At 39.9% G+C, this 21,130-nt stretch overlaps 2 protein-coding genes across 4 annotated transcripts; both read right to left on the bottom strand.

Moving 5' to 3' along the window:
* Nucleotides 1-315: 315 nt before the first annotated feature.
* LOC117336398 lies at nucleotides 316-4,967 on the bottom strand. Its single transcript, XM_033896904.1, has 6 exons — nucleotides 3,835-4,967; nucleotides 3,453-3,621; nucleotides 2,799-3,175; nucleotides 2,092-2,448; nucleotides 1,758-1,836; nucleotides 316-1,513 (listed from the first exon to the last, which is right to left on the bottom strand). Exons 1-6 carry the CDS (start codon nucleotides 3,988-3,990, stop codon nucleotides 1,227-1,229), a joined length of 1,425 nt encoding a protein of 474 aa, XP_033752795.1. The 5' UTR covers nucleotides 3,991-4,967; the 3' UTR covers nucleotides 316-1,226.
* A 1,154-nt stretch (nucleotides 4,968-6,121) lies between these two features.
* On the bottom strand, nucleotides 6,122-11,365 carry LOC117336399 (beta-1,3-galactosyltransferase 5-like). Of its 3 annotated transcripts, none has more exons than XM_033896908.1 (3): nucleotides 11,085-11,365; nucleotides 10,786-10,981; nucleotides 6,122-7,774 (listed from the first exon to the last, which is right to left on the bottom strand). In XM_033896908.1, the coding sequence occupies exon 3, from the start codon at nucleotides 7,764-7,766 to the stop codon at nucleotides 6,621-6,623; it is 1,146 nt and encodes a 381-aa protein (XP_033752799.1). In that variant the 5' UTR covers nucleotides 7,767-7,774; nucleotides 10,786-10,981; nucleotides 11,085-11,365; the 3' UTR covers nucleotides 6,122-6,620. The 3 variants fall into 3 exon arrangements, with proteins under 3 accessions (XP_033752799.1, XP_033752796.1, XP_033752798.1); XM_033896905.1 differs by having other exon boundaries at nucleotides 10,624-10,981; XM_033896907.1 differs by having other exon boundaries at nucleotides 10,624-11,365.
* Nucleotides 11,366-21,130: the final 9,765 nt, after the last annotated feature.

The raw sequence follows: 21,130 nt of genomic DNA on the forward strand, positions 1-21,130 counted from the left end.
ATTAGTGAAATGTCATTTAAATAACATTACCGAAACTTTTTTTTTTCTTTTTTTTTTTTTTTTTTGTATATAAAAATAATATTCCATGCCATTCCAAGAAATATCATTGAATGATCAGAAAAAACTTCTTATCGCAAAAAGTAAATTCACGTAATCTTTATATTTTTAATGTTAGCGTTTAACGCTATCGATACAAATATAGTCATATGATGATGAAGTCTATAGATGATGAAGCTACTTAAATAGCCTCTTAGGAGGGCTAATGCAAATAAATGACGTCATCTGTACGAACTTATCCCGGCAACAAAGGACTATATGCACTATGGGCCATTTTTGGCCCCGCCACCAATAAGGATAACAATAACATATAACATAGAGCTGGTATCCAAATTTATGAAAATGAAGATAATTATACAATCAAACATTCTGTTGCTTAGCAACAACCCTTAGCAACCAACATGTAAAAACACATTTTTTCAGCAATAAAATCAATTATTGAAGCATTTTGACACAACTAAAAGATTGATAGTGATAAATTGTGAATTTCTAACCGAAAACCCTGTATGCTTTTTTTAAGGTAAAGTTTTCTTTTGTTTAAATATCCCATAGCAACCAATTGTAGTCACATAGCAACCATTCTACAGTTATCTTATTTACATGAATCACGACATGACTAGTGATTTTCTATCATTTCATTGATACAGAAGCATATATAAATATCTCAAAATCGATTTCTGGTTTTACATGTATGTCATTACTCTAATTAAAAAAGAATTAAACATCTCAACAAAATACCAACGTTATTTTCTGGGAAAACCACTGAAAAATTGTAGTCTGATGTTCTACTTGCTACTTACATATAGCCAATGTAACTACAGAACAGTGATGTTTTAGTAATCACAAAGAACGATAATTAAGTTGTGTTTTACAGCCGAATATGTACATTATTATTTTGGATTCTTATAAACTGCTGAAATAAGTTATTATCCTTTTCATTAATCAAAGATGATGTTTTTCATTAAGTGGTTTTCAAATAAGAATTTGTGTCTATATTGTAAATATGCTTTAAATAATACTTAACAATACTTTTACATTAAGCTTTGTATTCATACTGTAAATACACTTTAAACACCTATCATCATTATCATATCACAAACAACATATGATATAATGCATTGTGTTAACAATTAGATGTTTAACACCAAAACAGAAATGACAGAGAAAGTTCATTCTTCTAGGGGATCATTAGCTGAATATGTCCCCGAAGAAGTTGCTGCATTTAAAAACGTGGATGTCAAACTGTCCTTCGCCATACTATCTTCCTCTGTGTGTCTCTTGTAGCCCAGGTACCACAGAACACTGGCTACATGGGCGCAGCATCCCACAACACGTGCCCCAACCTTGCACGTACAATACCATCCAAGAATTTCTCCAGATTCTGACGAGTACTTCACCCAAAGTGTGTGTGAGGTATTCTTGGAGTGGCGGGACTGGATTTTGACTCTCAGTAATTCTGAAGTGAAAATCAAAATAAATTCACTATTCTAAGTTGTTCTAATAAATATTTGAATTTGAACACAATGTTCAATGATATATGACATTTTTAAAGTTTCATTCTGACGTACTTTCCAAATATTGACACCTTACTGAACTCCATCCTTTGATAAAACTACCAGAAAGACGCTTTAATCATTAAGTGTAAATATTAACTCACCAACATTTTGTAAATTTATTTTTATACAAACGCTGATTTTTACCTGGTAATTCACGGCAGATCATCATTTCATACCCTTCATTTTCTAAGTGATCCTTCGTATACGATCGAGCCTGTTTGACCTGGTACACAAAATAAATCAAAGTCATATTTTTTTTATATAAAACATTTGTTTTTCATTTAAGAATATACCGGGTATGTTTATTCCTTATTGTCATGTTAAACTAAGTAGCCATCGCAAAAAAAAAAAAAATTGCTGGCAACTTTTGTAATTTGTGTGGTATTCATTGAATTTCTCATCTATTAGAATTAATAAGAATTTTAGTAATCCTGATATCTTATACAACAAAATTCTTAATAAAAGATCAGATACGAACCTGATAAACACCCATTGTGATGTCTCTCAGATTGTCTAGTGTGACCCGGGGGAAGTTTGCCAACTCTGCAGTGTCCTTTCCATCTACAGGTTGATAACAGGTTCGTTTTGTCATCAAGTTGTTTTCCTCTACCAGAGTCTGCACTTGGTTGCATCTTGCCGATCTCTCGAGCATTGCCTTTGCCACATCTTGAGTGTCCGGGTTCATGCTGGCTATTGGCCTCCGGTATCGGTTCAAAACCGCACAGACGATTTTTACAAGGTCCCCAATGTGTGGGACGAAAGTGTTTGGCATAACTTTATCAAACAGCCTAAATTGCTTTAACCTGCCATTAACACTTTCTACCACCCATCGAACCTATAAACATATAATCATCAGTCAAATGTGGTATGGTTAGTTGTTTAGCATGATAGTTTTCTATATTATAGACAGCTAACAAAAACTAAGGACTCAGATATACTAATATGCTGACAAAGGCCTATGTCTAAAACAGTCTTGTTATTGATTAAAAAAAACTACTTTGATTTTAGGATTTCGGGCGTGTCCTCAGAATTATAATATAAGATGATAATAATGTAACCCATTGAAAAATTGTAGGTACATTTTACTTCCTTTCAACAACTAGGGCTATAAGATGAAGCTTAAGAATACATGTACCGGGTATATGTAACTAGCATATAACCTATTTTACAGGATGTTTTACTTACTTTCGTCACTAGACGGGACAGATTGGCTTCCTCTGTTGTATGCTGCTTCTTTCCTTTTGCCAAATAGGTTGGCATCTCAACTTTCAGGCCAATGCTTTCCAAATATTCAACAGCATCCCGAAACCCACGATCAACAATGAAAACATCCTCTTTCCTTAACCAAGACCTGATCGCCTCTAGGTTGTTGTTGAGGACGTGTTTTGTTATGTTAGCATCGTTGTTACCATAATCAGCAAGGTATGGACCAAGAACACTAAGTATGTATCCATCAGATGCCACGACCATCATAGGTTTTACAAGGGATCTATTCTTGTGTAAGCTGTATGACTGCCTTTGAAAAAGGTAGTTTGCACTTTTCTGTATATACAGGTATGTTCCTACAAAAAGTACCATTGATGTTACACTTTTTGAACACTGCATTTCAAGTGGATCTTTTGAAACATTATAAATCCTCATGTAAAGACAATGTGTTTACAGAAAAAATATGTTCGTGTTTAGCATGAACCATGTTACGTTATCATTATGACAATAATACAAAACTAATTAAGGTTCTAACCAGATATGGAACCTGCAACACCAGTATATGCGCTAACCAGTGCACGACATCATTCTACAAATTGTACATTTATTAAAATTGAACATAGATTTACATACCATCCAGGATGAAAACGGCCTCATTGTTGGCCGATGTAAACAGTTCCTTTGCTATGGGAGTGGTGTGTTTTTCAACGAACGCATCGTGTTCTATGTGGCCAAATCCCAAATGTTGCGGTACCAAGGAAGTCATCAGGCACGTTCGTACAGAAGGTATTATTCGTTGTATCTGTAAAAACAGATATTAAACAAAACTTAGGTTACATACCACAAAGAATAAATCTTAGTTAAATACAAAAAAAATGTGACTGTGTTGAAGATGAGGTTATGAATTTTATTTTACAAGTGTAAGTGTAAAATATCTCTCCATGGAACTTTCCAATTACCAAGGCTGGAAGTTAAAGGGTCGGCAGACAATAGGTAAAATGGGTCTGCTGCTTACCTGGCTGATATTGAGATTGAAAATGGTAGCTAAGATGCTGTTTGGCAGTCCGGTCTTCATTTTTGCTAAAAACACTGCTAGACAGGTTCTGATGGACCTAGTTGCTGTGTTCTTCAGTGATTTAGCAAATGTTGTGAAGTCGTCAAACTGCTCCATCGTTAGACCTGTAATCTCCCGGTATTGCTTATCTGACAGTGATGACGGTATATCAAAATTAAAAACGCCATTGTTATTCACCTGGCTTCGAATTCCATCAAGTAAATCAACAATATCTGACCTTGAAAAAAATTCACAGTTTTTTTGTGGATGACAAAGTTGACAAGGCCTCAGTTGTGAAATAAGTCCGTTTCAGATGTTCCTTACAACAACGACTTTTCTTATTTATGTAAACACCCTTTGCTAAGAATGCCTGGGACACAGCAGGCTGGCCAACACATACCAACTTTTTTTTTTTTTTTTTTGCAGATAACACAACGTGTTTTGTTTCTTGGTGTTGATAAGACTTTTAACTGGATATTCTGCGGGCTGAAAAATGACTTTTCTATCTGTCCGGTGGGCTGGGTGGAAATGACGGTCACTGAGACTGGAGATTTGCTTAATTGTATTCTACATTTAATACATAGTCTATCCTCTGGCGTAATGTTCCTGACAATAATTGTGCTCACTTTATGTTTGAGCGCTTTAGTTGTTATAGGTCGTCTATCACCTGGTTTAACCCTTTAATTGCACACCGCACAACTGTATGACCTCGCCATAGTGAATACTGAAAGGAGAAATGAGAGCTAAAATAAATAAAATATGTATAACACTATGAAAGGAGAAATCAGCGCTAAAATAAATGAAATATGTATAACTTTAAATTATTTCTATTGAAATAGTTATTGCTATATTTCTATCAAAATATTCTGGTAAAAATTGAATTGTATCAAAACATTTGTATTTACCTTAAAGATAAGAAATCACACAGTGAAGGTAATGTTTTAAACAGTAGTTTGCTGGTGTCTTGTCCAACGTATAACCAGAGACCTCTGGTATAACCAACTGTTTTTTAAACGAAACATTTTTTTGTAACTGAAGACCTTATAATATTAAAGCGATTTGCAAATGTCTTGTTTCAAACACAGTATTGAAGTTTTATTTTCTAATGTATTTTCAAAACAAATAAAAAATAAATGATAAGCTACAAGCTAAATTTTCAAAGTATTAGAATAAAGTTTGAAGATCGAAATAAAAGTTTAAAAAAAAAATTCATTATTGGTAGGATTCGATCCGGGGACCTTTCACACAATAGCCGCGCACGGAACCGCGCAGCCACTGGTGCTTATGTGAAAAGTAATATTTCAATAAATATCTAACTCCTACGGTAGACCTACCGTACTGTAGCCTAAACATTGTATCAGCGGCATACGTGATTTATTTTACATTTATTAAAAATGGATGGTTGCTGTTTATTTTGAAGGCATCTTGGTATTTCAGCTATTCTCTGTAGACACTGACTACTTAAATGTGTTAGATTTACTCTTTGTTTACAATCGCGATATCGGGCAGACGACTGGTGACCCGGTTGTTTACATACATAAGCTTTCGGATCCTACGATCACAACACCGTGTGTAGTTCAATAGCTTTCAACAGTAATAAACTCTAATTTACTATAAACTGTATTTCTACTAGGTTAAATGTGTACTCAACACATCCAGCACAGGTCAGATTATTCATACCGCTGCAATGACAGCTTAGGCTAACGTTAGAGTTTGACAGCGTCGAGTGACAGCTGACAGCTTGCCGAATGTCTTTGTAATCTTGGCCGAAAACAACTCTTAAATATCTCAATTCTGCTTCACTACAATCAAGTTTGTACTTACATATCAGTCATGTCTCATATTCCAGTATTTCATATGACTTAGAATGTATCTTCAACAGCATCACCGCATGTGGAATCGATCAAAGACGTAAAATAAACAAATAAACAAGCGCCGAAATCGATATCGAACGCGCCTCTAGATCGTTCGCAAAGCCAGAAACGAAGGATATGTTTTGCCGATTTTTTATTATTTAAAGATAGAACGCAGCATATCACCATCAAAATATTTTAACCATATGAATTTTATGGCATTTTGAATGTATTCCTGATTTTTCATTGCGGTGATATTGTGCGTTCATATTTAATTATGGAATTGAAGGTGCAATATTTGTATAAAATCCCGAAAATGGGGAAGTTGTTGTTGTGAAAACATGTTAATTGTCATTTTAAATGACTACAAGTCAGTGAGAAAACACAATGCAATAAACTTTTAATCATCTTATATTAGTTTATTTTCAAAAACAAGACTGGCAACAACGGTAAAAAAATCATGTTTTATCGGGGCCAGATATGACCTAAAGTGCATATAGTCCTTTACTTATCTCCCTATCAACAATACATTGCCGCGTGAAGACATTTTCAACGTCATTGACTTCAGTTTGTCTCGCAGGTGTGAACTCTCAATATCACGCGAAAAGACTGGTGTCTTCAAGTTACATGCGCAAGTAGACAAAATGTCAATGACTTCGGTTTGTCTCGCATGAGTGAAATCTCAACACCACGACAAAGGAACTGGTCTTTGTAAGTTATACATGCGTAAGTTGACAGGATAAATAATCATCAATAGTACTCTGTGAGATTTTCGTTTACAGTAATGATGCAGATCATCATACATCTCATTTTAGATATTGATAAGCAACCTTAGATCCGTATTGCCAATGTACAGTTATCCCCATGCACTCATCTCATCCTTACATATCAGAACTAAGTTTTTAATTCCTTTTTTAATCGTTTCCTATACAATACTATGGCAATGACAGCTAATATAATGATTATCGCTACGACTGACAGTATCAATAAAGCATAGTGTGACGTCATGAACAAGCACGTGATAGGGTACCCGGCCCATGATTGCCATCTTATTCCACAGTAGAGTTCATGCCTCCTCCAAATCTCTCGTTGCTTGCCAGACTTCAGTTTGTGCACCACGGCCAAACAATGACAGAACCTAAATTCATCATAACCAATGCTAGTTATATGGAATCCTGAGACTGTCATCACATCAATGTTAGTTTTGTACGCACAAAATCCCATATACACGTCCTCCATTGGGAACATAGGAGTATCTTTAAATACACCCGACAACGTGGTTGCCGTATTTCTGTCCATTAGGTAACCAGATCCGCTACAATATGGCGGATAATGTGATCCAGGATATTCCTTTTCAGAGACACGCCATTTACTATTATTTCGTCTGTCAGGTTTCTCATATGACTTAAAACAGTTCCCAACTATTTTATTCTTCAAATAATATTTTCGGATGACTCGCAATATAAAAGGCACATTGACGAAAACATCAGTATCTGTTTTAAATATATAGTTAATATTGGGGCATCTCTTCAGAAACCAGAGAATGGCTCGTGTTACTTTTTCTGTAAGTTTTCTGTAAGTCTCGATGACATCTACTTGTAAAATATCACCATGAGTAGACGATTCTGACGAGATTTTGGATGACTGACCGTTGCCCACAACAAAGACTACCCTAAAATTGCCTGCCATTTGTTCTTTTACACTTCCCCATGTTTGTCGAATAATGCCTCTCGATTTATTATCATTGAACCTACAAAGAACGAAAATAAGTAGTTCTGGAGGAACTGCCGAAATGGTTTGGTTCAAATTGCAATAGTCGATTTTTCCCACATTGTTAACTGAAATGTCTTTTTGACAATTATCACAAGCAGGAATGGTCTGGATTAGATGAGCAGATGTTTCAGCAAATTTGAAATAATATAGAAGATATATATTCCCAGGCACAGCCAACGTCAGTAGAATAATCATAAGACCTCTCCATCCATTAATCCGCTTCGAAATTATAGACAAGGGTCGTTCATTATTTGAATGTCGCATCATCAGGCAATCTGAAAGAGAGAGAGAGAAAATAAATTAGGTCAAAAGGAAACGTGACAAGTCACCTGTTGATTTAGTTACCGTATAGTCAGGTACTGTACAGTCGGTAATAGTCACAGGGGATTCAATTTTGCTATGTTCACGAATATCAAATATATATATTACCGTGTTTGTGTGTCTCACTACTGAAGTCAACTTCGTACAACAGCAACAAAAAGGAAGGAAAACATAATCGGAGGAGATGACATCATACAGCTGTACAAAAAGACGTACAAGTTATTAGCACATTTAAAAAAACGGGAAATGCCATTGAGGAGTGAAAGCCAATATCAGGAGGTGAATAGACCCCAGTACAAAACAGCAGGAAGAGTAGAATATAAGCTAGAAAAAACTCAAGCATCAAATAGCAACATTCAGTTGAATTGACGACATACCAGAGAAATCAGCAAAAGCATATTTGATTGACAGAGAAGATACTTGGGTAATCAGAATACATCTTTAGGACTTTAGGAAATATTCGATCTGTTATGAACAATTATGGGGGAACTTATTTCTCTATTTTAACATGACAGCACCCAGGTGTGTTCCATAAAGGTGAACACATCTAAGGGATATTTTGTCACAGTAACGACAGCTTTTTAACGCTGTAAAATATTCTTCTTTTGATTGCAGGAATTTTGCCTTCAAACATTAAAAAACGAATTGCGACAGGAAACCGTAATTCTAACGATAAAACAAGGAAAAACATAAACGAAATTATAGGTCTATTAGATCTGGACCCTTGCAAAAATACAAGGGGAATACGACCGAACAAATGTTCAGGGAGGTGAAGCGTCTTCTTTTTCCTATCACAAATATAAGTCTAATCCGGGTTTAGTCACATCCTTAAATGTAAACAACGGAACCACAGGGCGTTTATTTCAACAAGCAGCAAACACGCCTGACTTCATATCGGTAAGGAAAATAGAATATAAATTGTATCCTGATGTTGACCATAAAGTTTTCTCATGGTCTTCATCAACCTTCATCTCTCGAAACCTTGTGTTGTTCATTCCTTCCATCGATATATACCAAGCATCTGAGACATCACGTTTCTAATATAGCTCAGTTGTAATTTGTCCCTGCTTGTTACATTTTAAGTAAACATCGATGTTTAAAGAGTTTGTATTGTCCTTGAATTCAAGTTCTACTGGGTATATCGGATAGACATGATGCATAAGTTTGTATTGTAAGAGAGAACATTATATCTAAAGGTGAACATGAAGGACTTTGCAAGGTCTCTCTTATCCGCTCTGATAAGCTCTCGAACAGAATTTAAGTTGCGTGGTGGCGTACAAATTTTAGAACTCTGGCCATGCTGCGCTGTTGTGACAAACAGATAATTTTCTCTTACTAAAGTGGTGGAAGAGAACTAAAATTTGTCGCATGGTGAATTATCTACTGTCGAGGGCAGAGTTACCGAGGATTTCGTGGCGGTTGGAATCTTGTTTGCTATTAATCAAATCTGTTCCTATTCGAGGTAGTAAATTTGATACTTTTAAATCTTATATGGAAATCATGGGGAAATGTTGATACACTTTATGTCTAGAGTAAGAGAAACATTACATTGATTGTCGGTAAATGCGAAATTTATTGAATGGATATATGCCATAAATCTACTTATACGCCTAATGAAACAAGACCTTAATGTACAAGTACATAATGTATGGTTTTCACAGTGTTCGACAAGTACATATTGTATAGTTTCACAGTATCCGACAAGTACATAGTGCATGTTTTAGGAAAAGCATGGACAGGTTCGTGTGAAAAGATACCATGCCGCCAAAGGAACAGAGCTTTCATCGCAATGTTTCATAATTATCAATAAAAATTGTGATAGGATTCTATCATTCAACATGTTCATTGATTATAATGACAGTTGTAATATCAATGTATTATCACAATTACTTCTAAAGTGTTTTACAACTATAAACACGAGAATACCGAGATGCAAACGATATCGAAATCCTAACCCGAAATCAATAAAACAATGGCAAAATAATAATACAACTGCATGGAGACATTTGAAAAAGTAGGAGGCTATGATATGTATCCGTGGAGGGTCAGGACATTCTGCTTCTTTGTCGACATCCGACATGAAGATCTAGGTCAAATCTTGTTTTAATTCACATCCTGAATTGAGAACAACTAAAACCACTAGTCATACCGACAAGGACCGGACACGTCTGATTTCATTTCACTTAAGGTAATAGGATATGCCCCTATGAGATAGTGATGTCGAACAATAGAAGTCCTCATGGTTTTCTTCAACCTGCAAGTCCCGAAGCCTATTACATTATATGTAACATCTGCTATAGAATTATAAACTGTTTCCACTCAATAATACGCGTTTTATCTTAACATCGTACCTATGCACTTGTGGTGTAGCAATACATTAGAAAATGTAATGTAATTTAATACACGTGAGGTAAAGTAACGCCTGCACCACCGTGAAAGCAGTTATGTTAGAAATGTTCACGTACTGGTACAGCCCTTGTCCTTGTGTAATATAACACTAGGTTACTATCTCGCCAATGTCATTTTATACGTCAATGTTACTAACCTCTGGACACTGTTCCTACTACAACCCTGATATAACAAACAAAACAACAATGACCGGAATACAAATAAAGCCAACAGGGACTGGAAACGCCTCAATATATAGACTATTATAGTGTCCTGTAATATGTATATCTAATATACTTCAGTAAACCGTGATTGTCTAAGTTATATCTACTAATAAAAGCTAAAATGGTGAGTATTATATCAAGATTATCATTTAAAATGTTTCGTCCTGAATGTTAGGACAGTTTTAACTTACAAGCCAAGGAGTCCATGTGATGTTCCCTGATGACAATAAGACAGTCCGGGTGGACTACATTGATCGCTGGTCTAGGCTTTATCGAGGGGAGGCCTTGACTAGTACAATAACTGCTCTTATAAAATAACATATATCGATCGTCCATCCATAGTAAATCATTACCTCCTGACCTTCTAATAGTGACTGTGTTCGTGCTTCAGCGCCTTGGAGTACGTGTGTACATCATTGTATTTCAGGCTAATCATCCACCTCCGGAACGCTGAACCCACATACCACAGGGACACGCGATACGTACGTGTGTGTTACCGGTTTATCCAATGTTTTTATTGCTCAGATCCATAGTTTCAGCAGTTTATACCTTAAAACAGATATGGTAATAGAGTCAGTTTGATAACAAATGTTTGATAAATGCAGCAATGTCTATATCAAACAAAGGTTATTGAATAACAAAGTTTACTTACCGCAGGTGTTCGTCGATTTCCGTTACAGAGTTTTTAGTTTGCAACAAAAATAGCAATGAGAGTCAAATTATAGGATTACTGATGTTATACAATATACTCTTTCGGCTCTAACGTTTTTCTACTCGATGCACATATGTCGCACATGTTCACACATATGGCTAGATCGAGGTGCTGATCTAAGTCAATAAACATAGTCAATGTGTATAATAAACAATTGGCATCCATCACATTTGTAAACATTCGAGAGAACAGGCATCTCATTACATTGTACACAACCAGGTATGTGGTTCACCTGTCGACTTATATACAGGTATGCCTTCTACCTGTACTTTGACGTCATCTCGTACACTGCTTCTATCCTGTACAAATATATAGAATATATATAGGTTGAACCCAATAAAGAAGTTAATGTATAGGACTATTCATACTCAAAACCGACTATACGTATTTAAAATGTTATCGTTTTGTCCCGGCATATTTAAAGCTCTCGTCTGTCTTTTTCTCTAGTTTCTCAACCTATTTATGTCTCATGCACTCCGTTTTCAGCATAGTTCTCTATGTCCTATGTCCAGTTCCCTCCTCATTCTCTATAGGTCCTTATGTTTACACTCTCCTCTGTCTAGTTCCCTCCTCATTCTCTATAGGTCCTTATGTTTACACTCTCCTCTGTCTAGTTCCCTACTCAATCTCTATAGGTCCTTACGTTTACACTCTCCTCTGTCCAGTTCCCTCCTCATTCTCTATAGGTCCTTACGTTTACACTCTCCTCTGTCTAGTTCCCTCCTCATTCTCTATAGGTCCTTACGTTTACACTCTCCTCTGTCCAGTTCCCTCCTCATTCTCTATAGGTCCTTACGTTTACACTCTCCTCTGTGTAGTTCCCTCCTCATTCTCTATAGGTCCTTACGTTTACACTCTCCTCTGTCTAGTTCCTTTCTCATTCTCTATAGGTCCTTACGTTTACACTCTGCTCTGTCCAGTTCCCTCCTCATTCTCTATAGGTCCTTACGTTTACACTCTGCTCTGTCCAGTTCCCTCCTCATTCTCTATATGTCCTTACGTTTACACTCTCCTCTGTCCAGTTCCCTCCTCATTCTCTATATGTCCTTACGTTTACACTCTCCTCTGTCCAGTTCCCTCCTCATTCTCTATAGGTCCTTACGTTTACACTCTCCTCTGTCCAGTTCCCTCCTCATTCTCTATATGTCCTTACGTTTACACTCTCCTCTGTCCAGTTCCCTCCTCATTCTCTATAGGTCCCTACGTTTACACTCTCCTCTGTCCAGTTCCCTCCTCATTCTCTATAGGTCCTTACGTTTACACTCTCCTCTGTCCAGTTCCCTCCTCATTCTCTATATGTCCTTACGTTTACACTCTTCTCTGTCCAGTTCCCTCCTCATTCTTTATAGGTCCTTATGTTTACACTCTCCTCTGTCTAGTTCCCTACTCATTCTCTATAAGTCCTCACGTTTACACTCTCCTCTGTCTAGTTCCCTCCTCATTCTCTATAGATCCTTACGTTTACACTCTCCTCTGTCCAGTTCCCTCTTCATTCTCTATAAGTCCTTACGTTTACACGCTCCTCTGTCTAGTTCCTTTCTCATTCTCTATAGGTCCATACGTTTACACTCTGCTCTGTCCAGTTCCCTCCTCATTCTCTATAGGTCCTTACGTTTACACTCTCCTCTGTCCAGTTCCCTCCTCATTCTCTATAGGTCCTTACGTTTACACTCTCCTCTGTCTAGTTCCCTCCTCATTCTCTATAGGTCCTTACGTTTACACTCTCCTCTGTCTAGTTTTGTCCTCATTCTCTATAGGTCCTTACGTTTACACTCTCCTCTGTCCAGTTCCCTCCTCATTCTCTATAAGTCCTTACGTTTACACTCTCCTCTGTCTAGTTCCCTCCTCATTCTCTATAGGTCCTTACGTTTACACTCTCCTCTGTCCAGTTCCCTCCTCATTCTCTATATGTCCTTACGTTTACACTCTCCTCTGTCCAGTTCCCTCCTCATTCTCTATAAGTCCTTACGTTTACACTCTCCTCTGTCTAGTTCCCTCCTCATTCTCTATAGGTCCTTACGTTTACACTCTCCTCTGTCTAGTTCCCTCCTCATTCTCTATATGTCCTTACGTTTACACTCCCCTCTGTCCAGTTCCCTCCTCATTCTCTATAGGTCCTTACGTTTACACTCTCCTCTGTCCAGTTCCCTCCTCATTCTCTATAGGTCCTTACGTTTACACTCTCCTCTGTCCAGTTCCCTCCTCATTCTCTATAGGTCCTTACGTTTACACTCTCCTCTGTCCAGTTCCCTCCTCATTCTCTATAAGTCCTTACGTTTACACTCTCCTCTGTCTAGCTCCCTCCTCATTCTCTATAGGTCCTTACGTTTACACTCTCCTCTGTCCAGTTCCCTCCTCATTCTATATAGGTCCTTACGTTTACACTCTCCTCTGTCCAGTTCCCTCCTCATCCTTTATAGGTCCTTACGTTTACACTCTCCTCTGTCCAGTTCCCTCCTCATTCTCTATAGGTCCTTACGTTTACACTCTCCTCTGTCCAGTTCCCTCCTCATTCTCTATAGGTCCTTACGTTTACACTCTCCTCTGTGTAGTTCCCTCCTCATTCTCTATAGGTCCTTACGTTTACACTCTCCTCTGTCTAGTTCCTTTCTCATTCTCTATAGGTCCTTACGTTTACACTCTGCTCTGTCCAGTTCCCTCCTCATTCTCTATAGGTCCTTACGTTTACACTCTGCTCTGTCCAGTTCCCTCCTCATTCTCTATATGTCCTTACGTTTACACTCTCCTCTGTCCCGTTCCCTCCTCATTCTCTATATGTCCTTACGTTTACACTCTCCTCTGTCCAGTTCCCTCCTCATTCTCTATAGGTCCTTACGTTTACACTCTCCTCTGTCCAGTTCCCTCCTCATTCTCTATATGTCCTTACGTTTACACTCTCCTCTGTCCAGTTCCCTCCTCATTCTCTATAGGTCCCTACGTTTACACTCTCCTCTGTCCAGTTCCCTCCTCATTCTCTATAGGTCCTTACGTTTACACTCTCCTCTGTCCAGTTCCCTCCTCATTCTCTATATGTCCTTACGTTTACACTCTCCTCTGTCCAGTTCCCTCCTCATTCTTTATAGGTCCTTATGTTTACACTCTCCTCTGTCTAGTTCCCTACTCATTCTCTATAAGTCCTCACGTTTACACTCTCCTCTGTCTAGTTCCCTCCTCATTCTCTATAGATCCTTACGTTTACACTCTCCTCTGTCCAGTTCCCTCTTCATTCTCTATAAGTCCTTACGTTTACACGCTCCTCTGTCTAGTTCCTTTCTCATTCTCTATAGGTCCATACGTTTACACTCTGCTCTGTCCAGTTCCCTCCTCATTCTCTATAGGTCCTTACGTTTACACTCTGCTCTGTCCAGTTCCCTCCTCATTCTCTATATGTCCTTACGTTTACACTCTCCTCTGTCCAGTTCCCTCCTCATTCTCTATATGTCCTTACGTTTACACTCTCCTCTGTCCAGTTCCCTCCTCATTCTCTATAGGTCCTTACGTTTACACTCTCCTCTGTCCAGTTCCCTCCTCATTCTCTATATGTCCTTACGTTTACACTCTCCTCTGTCCAGTTCCCTCCTCATTCTCTATAGGTCCCTACGTTTACACTCTCCTCTGTCCAGTTCCCTCCTCATTCTCTATAGGTCCTTACGTTTACACTCTCCTCTGTCCAGTTCCCTCCTCATTCTCTATATGTCCTTACGTTTACACTCTTCTCTGTCCAGTTCCCTCCTCATTCTTTATAGGTCCTTACGTTTACACTCTCCTCTGTCTAGTTCCCTCCTCATTCTCTATATGTCCTTACGTTTACACTCCCCTCTGTCCAGTTCCCTCCTCATTCTCTATAGGTCCTTACGTTTACACTCTCCTCTGTCCAGTTCCCTCCTCATTCTCTATAGGTCCTTACGTTTACACTCTCCTCTGTCCAGTTCCCTCCTCATTCTCTATAGGTCCTTACGTTTACACTCTCCTCTGTCCAGTTCCCTCCTCATTCTCTATAAGTCCTTACGTTTACACTCTCCTCTGTCTAGCTCCCTCCTCATTCTCTATAGGTCCTTACGTTTACACTCTCCTCTGTCCAGTTCCCTCCTCATTCTCTATAGGTCCTTACGTTTACACTCTCCTCTGTCCAGTTCCCTCCTCATCCTTTATAGGTCCTTACGTTTACACTCTCCTCTGTCCAGTTCCCTCCTCATTCTCTATAGGTCCTTACGTTTACACTCTCCTCTGTCCAGTTCCCTCCTCATTCTCTATAGGTCCTTACGTTTACACTCTCCTCTGTGTAGTTCCCTCCTCATTCTCTATAGGTCCTTACGTTTACACTCTCCTCTGTCTAGTTCCTTTCTCATTCTCTATAGGTCCTTACGTTTACACTCTGCTCTGTCCAGTTCCCTCCTCATTCTCTATAGGTCCTTACGTTTACACTCTGCTCTGTCCAGTTCCCTCCTCATTCTCTATATGTCCTTACGTTTACACTCTCCTCTGTCCCGTTCCCTCCTCATTCTCTATATGTCCTTACGTTTACACTCTCCTCTGTCCAGTTCCCTCCTCATTCTCTATAGGTCCTTACGTTTACACTCTCCTCTGTCCAGTTCCCTCCTCATTCTCTATATGTCCTTACGTTTACACTCTCCTCTGTCCAGTTCCCTCCTCATTCTCTATAGGTCCCTACGTTTACACTCTCCTCTGTCCAGTTCCCTCCTCATTCTCTATAGGTCCTTACGTTTACACTCTCCTCTGTCCAGTTCCCTCCTCATTCTCTATATGTCCTTACGTTTACACTCTTCTCTGTCCAGTTCCCTCCTCATTCTTTATAGGTCCTTATGTTTACACTCTCCTCTGTCTAGTTCCCTACTCATTCTCTATAAGTCCTCACGTTTACACTCTCCTCTGTCTAGTTCCCTCCTCATTCTCTATAGATCCTTACGTTTACACTCTCCTCTGTCCAGTTCCCTCTTCATTCTCTATAAGTCCTTACGTTTACACGCTCCTCTGTCTAGTTCCTTTCTCATTCTCTATAGGTCCATACGTTTACACTCTGCTCTGTCCAGTTCCCTCCTCATTCTCTATAGGTCCTTACGTTTACACTCTGCTCTGTCCAGTTCCCTCCTCATTCTCTATATGTCCTTACGTTTACACTCTCCTCTGTCCAGTTCCCTCCTCATTCTCTATATGTCCTTACGTTTACACTCTCCTCTGTCCAGTTCCCTCCTCATTCTCTATAGGTCCTTACGTTTACACTCTCCTCTGTCCAGTTCCCTCCTCATTCTCTATATGTCCTTACGTTTACACTCTCCTCTGTCCAGTTCCCTCCTCATTCTCTATAGGTCCCTACGTTTACACTCTCCTCTGTCCAGTTCCCTCCTCATTCTCTATAGGTCCTTACGTTTACACTCTCCTCTGTCCAGTTCCCTCCTCATTCTCTATATGTCCTTACGTTTACACTCTTCTCTGTCCAGTTCCCTCCTCATTCTTTATAGGTCCTTATGTTTACACTCTCCTCTGTCTAGTTCCCTACTCATTCTCTATAAGTCCTCACGTTTACACTCTCCTCTGTCTAGTTCCCTCCTCATTCTCTATAGATCCTTACGTTTACACTCTCCTCTGTCCAGTTCCCTCTTCATTCTCTATAAGTCCTTACGTTTACACGCTCCTCTGTCTAGTTCCTTTCTCATTCTCTATAGGTCCATACGTTTACACTCTGCTCTGTCCAGTTCCCTCCTCATTCTCTATAGGTCCTTACGTTTACACTCTCCTCTGTCTAGTTCCCTCCTCATTCTCTATAGGTCCTTACGTTTACACTCTCCTCTGTCTAGTTTTGTCCTCATTCTCTATAGGTCCTTACGTTTACACTCTCCTCTGTCCAGTTCCCTCCTCATTCTCTATAGGTCCTTACGTTTACACTCTCCTCTGTCTAGTTCCCTCCTCATTCTCTATATGTCCTTACGTTTACACTCCCCTCTGTCCAGTTCCCTCCTCATTCTCTATAGGTCCTTACGTTTACACTCTCCTCTGTCCAGTTCCCTCCTCATTCTCTATAGGTCCTTACGTTTACACTCTCCTCTGTCCAGTTCCCTCCTCATTCTCTATAGGTCCTTACGTTTACACTCTCCTCTGTCCAGTTCCCTCCTCATTCTCTATAAGTCCTTACGTTTACACTCTCCTCTGTCTAGCTCCCTCCTCATTCTCTATAGGTCCTTACGTTTACACTCTCCTCTGTCCAGTTCCCTCCTCATTCTATATAGGTCCTTACGTTTACACTCTCCTCTGTCCAGTTCCCTCCTCATCCTTTATAGGTCCTTACGTTTACACTCTCCTCTGTCCAGTTCCCTCCTCATTCTCTATAGGTCCTTACGTTTACACTCTCCTCTGTCCAGTTCCCTCCTCATTCTCTATAGGTCCTTACGTTTACACTCTCCTCTGTCTAGTTCCCTCCTCATTCTCTATAGGTCCTTACGTTTACACTCTCCTCTGTCTAGTTCCTTTCTCATTCTCTATAGGTCCTTACGTTTACACTCTGCTCTGTCCAGTTCCCTCCTCATTCTCTATAGGTCCTTACGTTTACACTCTGCTCTGTCCAGTTCCCTCCTCATTCTCTATATGTCCTTACGTTTACACTCTCCTCTGTCCAGTTCCCTCCTCATTCTCTATATGTCCTTACGTTTACACTCTCCTCTGTCCAGTTCCCTCCTCATTCTCTATAGGTCCTTACGTTTACACTCTCCTCTGTCCAGTTCCCTCCTCATTCTCTATATGTCCTTACGTTTACACTCTCCTCTGTCCAGTTCCCTCCTCATTCTCTATAGGTCCCTACGTTTACACTCTCCTCTGTCCAGTTCCCTCCTCATTCTCTATAGGTCCTTACGTTTACACTCTCCTCTGTCCAGTTCCCTCCTCATTCTCTATATGTCCTTACGTTTACACTCTCCTCTGTCCAGTTCCCTCCTCATTCTTTATAGGTCCTTATGTTTACACTCTCCTCTGTCTAGTTCCCTACTCATTCTCTATAAGTCCTCACGTTTACACTCTCCTCTGTCTAGTTCCCTCCTCATTCTCTATAGGTCCTTACGTTTACACTCTCCTCTGTCCAGTTCCCTCTTCATTCTCTATAAGTCCTTACGTTTACACGCTCCTCTGTCTAGTTCCTTTCTCATTCTCTATAGGTCCATACGTTTACACTCTGCTCTGTCCAGTTCCCTCCTCATTCTCTATAGGTCCTTACGTTTACACTCTCCTCTGTCCAGTTCCCTCCTCATTCTCTATAGGTCCTTACGTTTACACTCTCCTCTGTCTAGTTCCCTCCTCATTCTCTATAGGTCCTTACGTTTACACTCTCCTCTGTCTAGTTTTGTCCTCATTCTCTATAGGTCCTTACGTTTACACTCTCCTCTGTCCAGTTCCCTCCTCATTCTCTATAAGTCCTTACGTTTACACTCTCCTCTGTCTAGTTCCCTCCTCATTCTCTATAGGTCCTTACGTTTACACTCTCCTCTGTCCAGTTCCCTCCTCATTCTCTATATGTCCTTACGTTTACACTCTCCTCTGTCCAGTTCCCTCCTCATTCTCTATAAGTCCTTACGTTTACACTCTCCTCTGTCTAGTTCCCTCCTCATTCTCTATAGGTCCTTACGTTTACACTCTCCTCTGTCTAGTTCCCTCCTCATTCTCTATATGTCCTTACGTTTACACTCCCCTCTGTCCAGTTCCCTCCTCATTCTCTATAGGTCCTTACGTTTACACTCTCCTCTGTCCAGTTCCCTCCTCATTCTCTATAGGTCCTTACGTTTACACTCTCCTCTGTCCAGTTCCCTCCTCATTCTCTATAGGTCCTTACGTTTACACTCTCCTCTGTCCAGTTCCCTCCTCATTCTCTATAAGTCCTTACGTTTACACTCTCCTCTGTCTAGCTCCCTCCTCATTCTCTATAGGTCCTTACGTTTACACTCTCCTCTGTCCAGTTCCGTCCTCATTCTATATAGGTCCTTACGTTTACACTCTCCTCTGTCCAGTTCCCTCCTCATCCTTTATAGGTCCTTACGTTTACACTCTCCTCTGTCCAGTTCCCTCCTCATTCTCTATAGGTCCTTACGTTTGCACTCTCCTCTGTCCAGTTCCCTCCTCATTCTCTAAAGGTCCTTACGTTTACACTCTCCTCTGTCTAGTTCCCTCCTCATTCTCTATAGGTATTTACGTTTACACTCTCCTCTGTCTAGTTTTGTCCTCATTCTCTATAGGTCCTTACGTTTACACTCTTCTCTGTCCAGTTCCCTCCTCATTCTCTAAAGGTCCTTACGTTTACACTCTCCTCTGTCCAGTTCCCTCCTCATTATCTATAGGTCCTTACGTTTACACTCTCCTCTGTCTAGTTCCCTCCTCATTCTCTATAGGTCCTTACGTTTACACTCTGCTCTGTCCAGTTCCCTCCTCATTCTCTATAAGTCCTTACGTTTACACTCTCCTCTGTCTAGTTCCCTCCTCATTCTCTATAGGTCCTTACGTTTACACTCTCCTCTGTCTAGTTTTGTCCTCATTCTCTATAGGTCCTTACGTTTACACTCTCCTCTGTCCAGTTCCCTCCTCATTCTCTATAGGTCCTTACGTTTACACTCTCCTCTGTCTAGTTCCCTCCTCATTCTCTATAGGTCCTTACGTTTACACTCTCCTCTGTGTAGTTCCCTCCTCATTCTCTATAAGTCCTTACGTTTACACTCTCCTCTGTCCAGTTCCCTCCTCATTCTCTATATGTCCTTACGTTTACACTCTCCTCTGTCTAGTTCCCTCCTCATTCTCTATAGGTCCTTACGTTTACACTCTCCTCTGTGTAGTTCCCTCCTCATTCTCTATAAGTCCTTACGTTTACACTCTCCTCTGTCCAGTTCCCTCCTCATTCTCTATATGTCCTTACGTTTACACTCTCCTCTGTCCAGTTCCCTCCTCATTCCATATAAGTCCTTACGTTTACACTCTCCTCTGTCTAGTTCCCTCCTCATTCTCTATAGGTCCTTACGTTTACACTCTCCTCTGTCCAGTTCCCTCCTCATTCTATATAGGTCCTTACGTTTACACTCTCCTCTGTCCAGTTCCCTCCTCATTCTCTATAGGTCCTTACGTTTGCACTCTCCTCTGTCCAGTTCCCTCCTCATTCTCTATAGGTCCTTACGTTTACACTCTCCTCTGTCTAGCTCCCTCCTCATTCTCTATAGGTCCTTACGTTTACACTCTCCTCTGTTCAGTTCCCTCCTCATTCTATATAGGTCCTTACGTTTACACTCTCCTCTGTCCAGTTCCCTCCTCATTCTCTATAGGTCCTTACGTTTGCACTCTCCTCTGTCCAGTTCCCTCCTCATTCTCTAAAGGTCCTTACGTTTACACTCTCCTCTGTCTAGTTCCCTCCTCATTCTCTATAGGTCCTTACGTTTACACTCTCCTCTGTCTAGTTTTGTCCTCATTCTCTATAGGTCCTTACGTTTACACTCTTCTCTGTCCAGTTCCCTCCTCATTCTCTAAAGGTCGTTACGTTTACACTCTCCTCTGTCCAGTTCCCTCCTCATTCTCTATAGGTCCTTACGTTTACACTCTTCTCTGTCCAGTTCCCTCCTCATTCTCTAAAGGTCCTTACGTTTACACTCTCCTCTGTCCAGTTCCCTCCTCATTCTCTATATGTCCTTACGTTTACACTCTCTTCTGTCCCGTTCCCTCCTCATTCTCTATAGGTCCTTACGTTTACACTCTCCTCTGTCTAGTTCCCTCCTCATTCTCTATAGGTCCTTACGTTTACACTCTCCTCTGTCCAGTTCCCTCCTCATTCTCTATATGTCCTTACGTTTACACTCTCCTCTGTCCAGTTCCCTCCTCATTCTCTATAAGTCCTTACGTTTACACTCTCCTCTGTCTAGTTCCCTCCTCATTCTCTATAGGTCCTTACGTTTACACTCTCCTCTGTCTAGTTCCCTCCTCATTCTCTATATGTCCTTACGTTTACACTC

The sequence above is a fragment of the Pecten maximus genome, chromosome 10, assembly GCF_902652985.1.
Source record: "Pecten maximus chromosome 10, xPecMax1.1, whole genome shotgun sequence".
NCBI classification, from domain to species: Eukaryota; Metazoa; Mollusca; class Bivalvia; order Pectinida; family Pectinidae; genus Pecten; species Pecten maximus.

Excerpts from the sequence above, each read along its gene's own strand:
- LOC117336399 (XM_033896905.1), bottom strand. The coding sequence starts at position 10,768 with ATGGACGATCGATATATGTTATTTTATAAGAGCAGTTATTGTACTAGT. Across the intron at positions 7,775-10,623 it reads TCACATGGACTCCTTGGCTT|ATTGCCTGATGATGCGACAT; the intron begins GTAAGTTAAAAC and ends TCTCTCTTTCAG.
- LOC117336398 (XM_033896904.1), bottom strand. The coding sequence starts at position 3,990 with ATGGAGCAGTTTGACGACTTCACAACATTTGCTAAATCACTGAAGAAC. Across the intron at positions 3,176-3,452 it reads GGCCGTTTTCATCCTGGATG|GAACATACCTGTATATACAG; the intron begins GTATGTAAATCT and ends TACTTTTTGTAG. Across the intron at positions 1,514-1,757 it reads GATCTGCCGTGAATTACCAG|AATTACTGAGAGTCAAAATC; the intron begins GTAAAAATCAGC and ends TTTTCACTTCAG.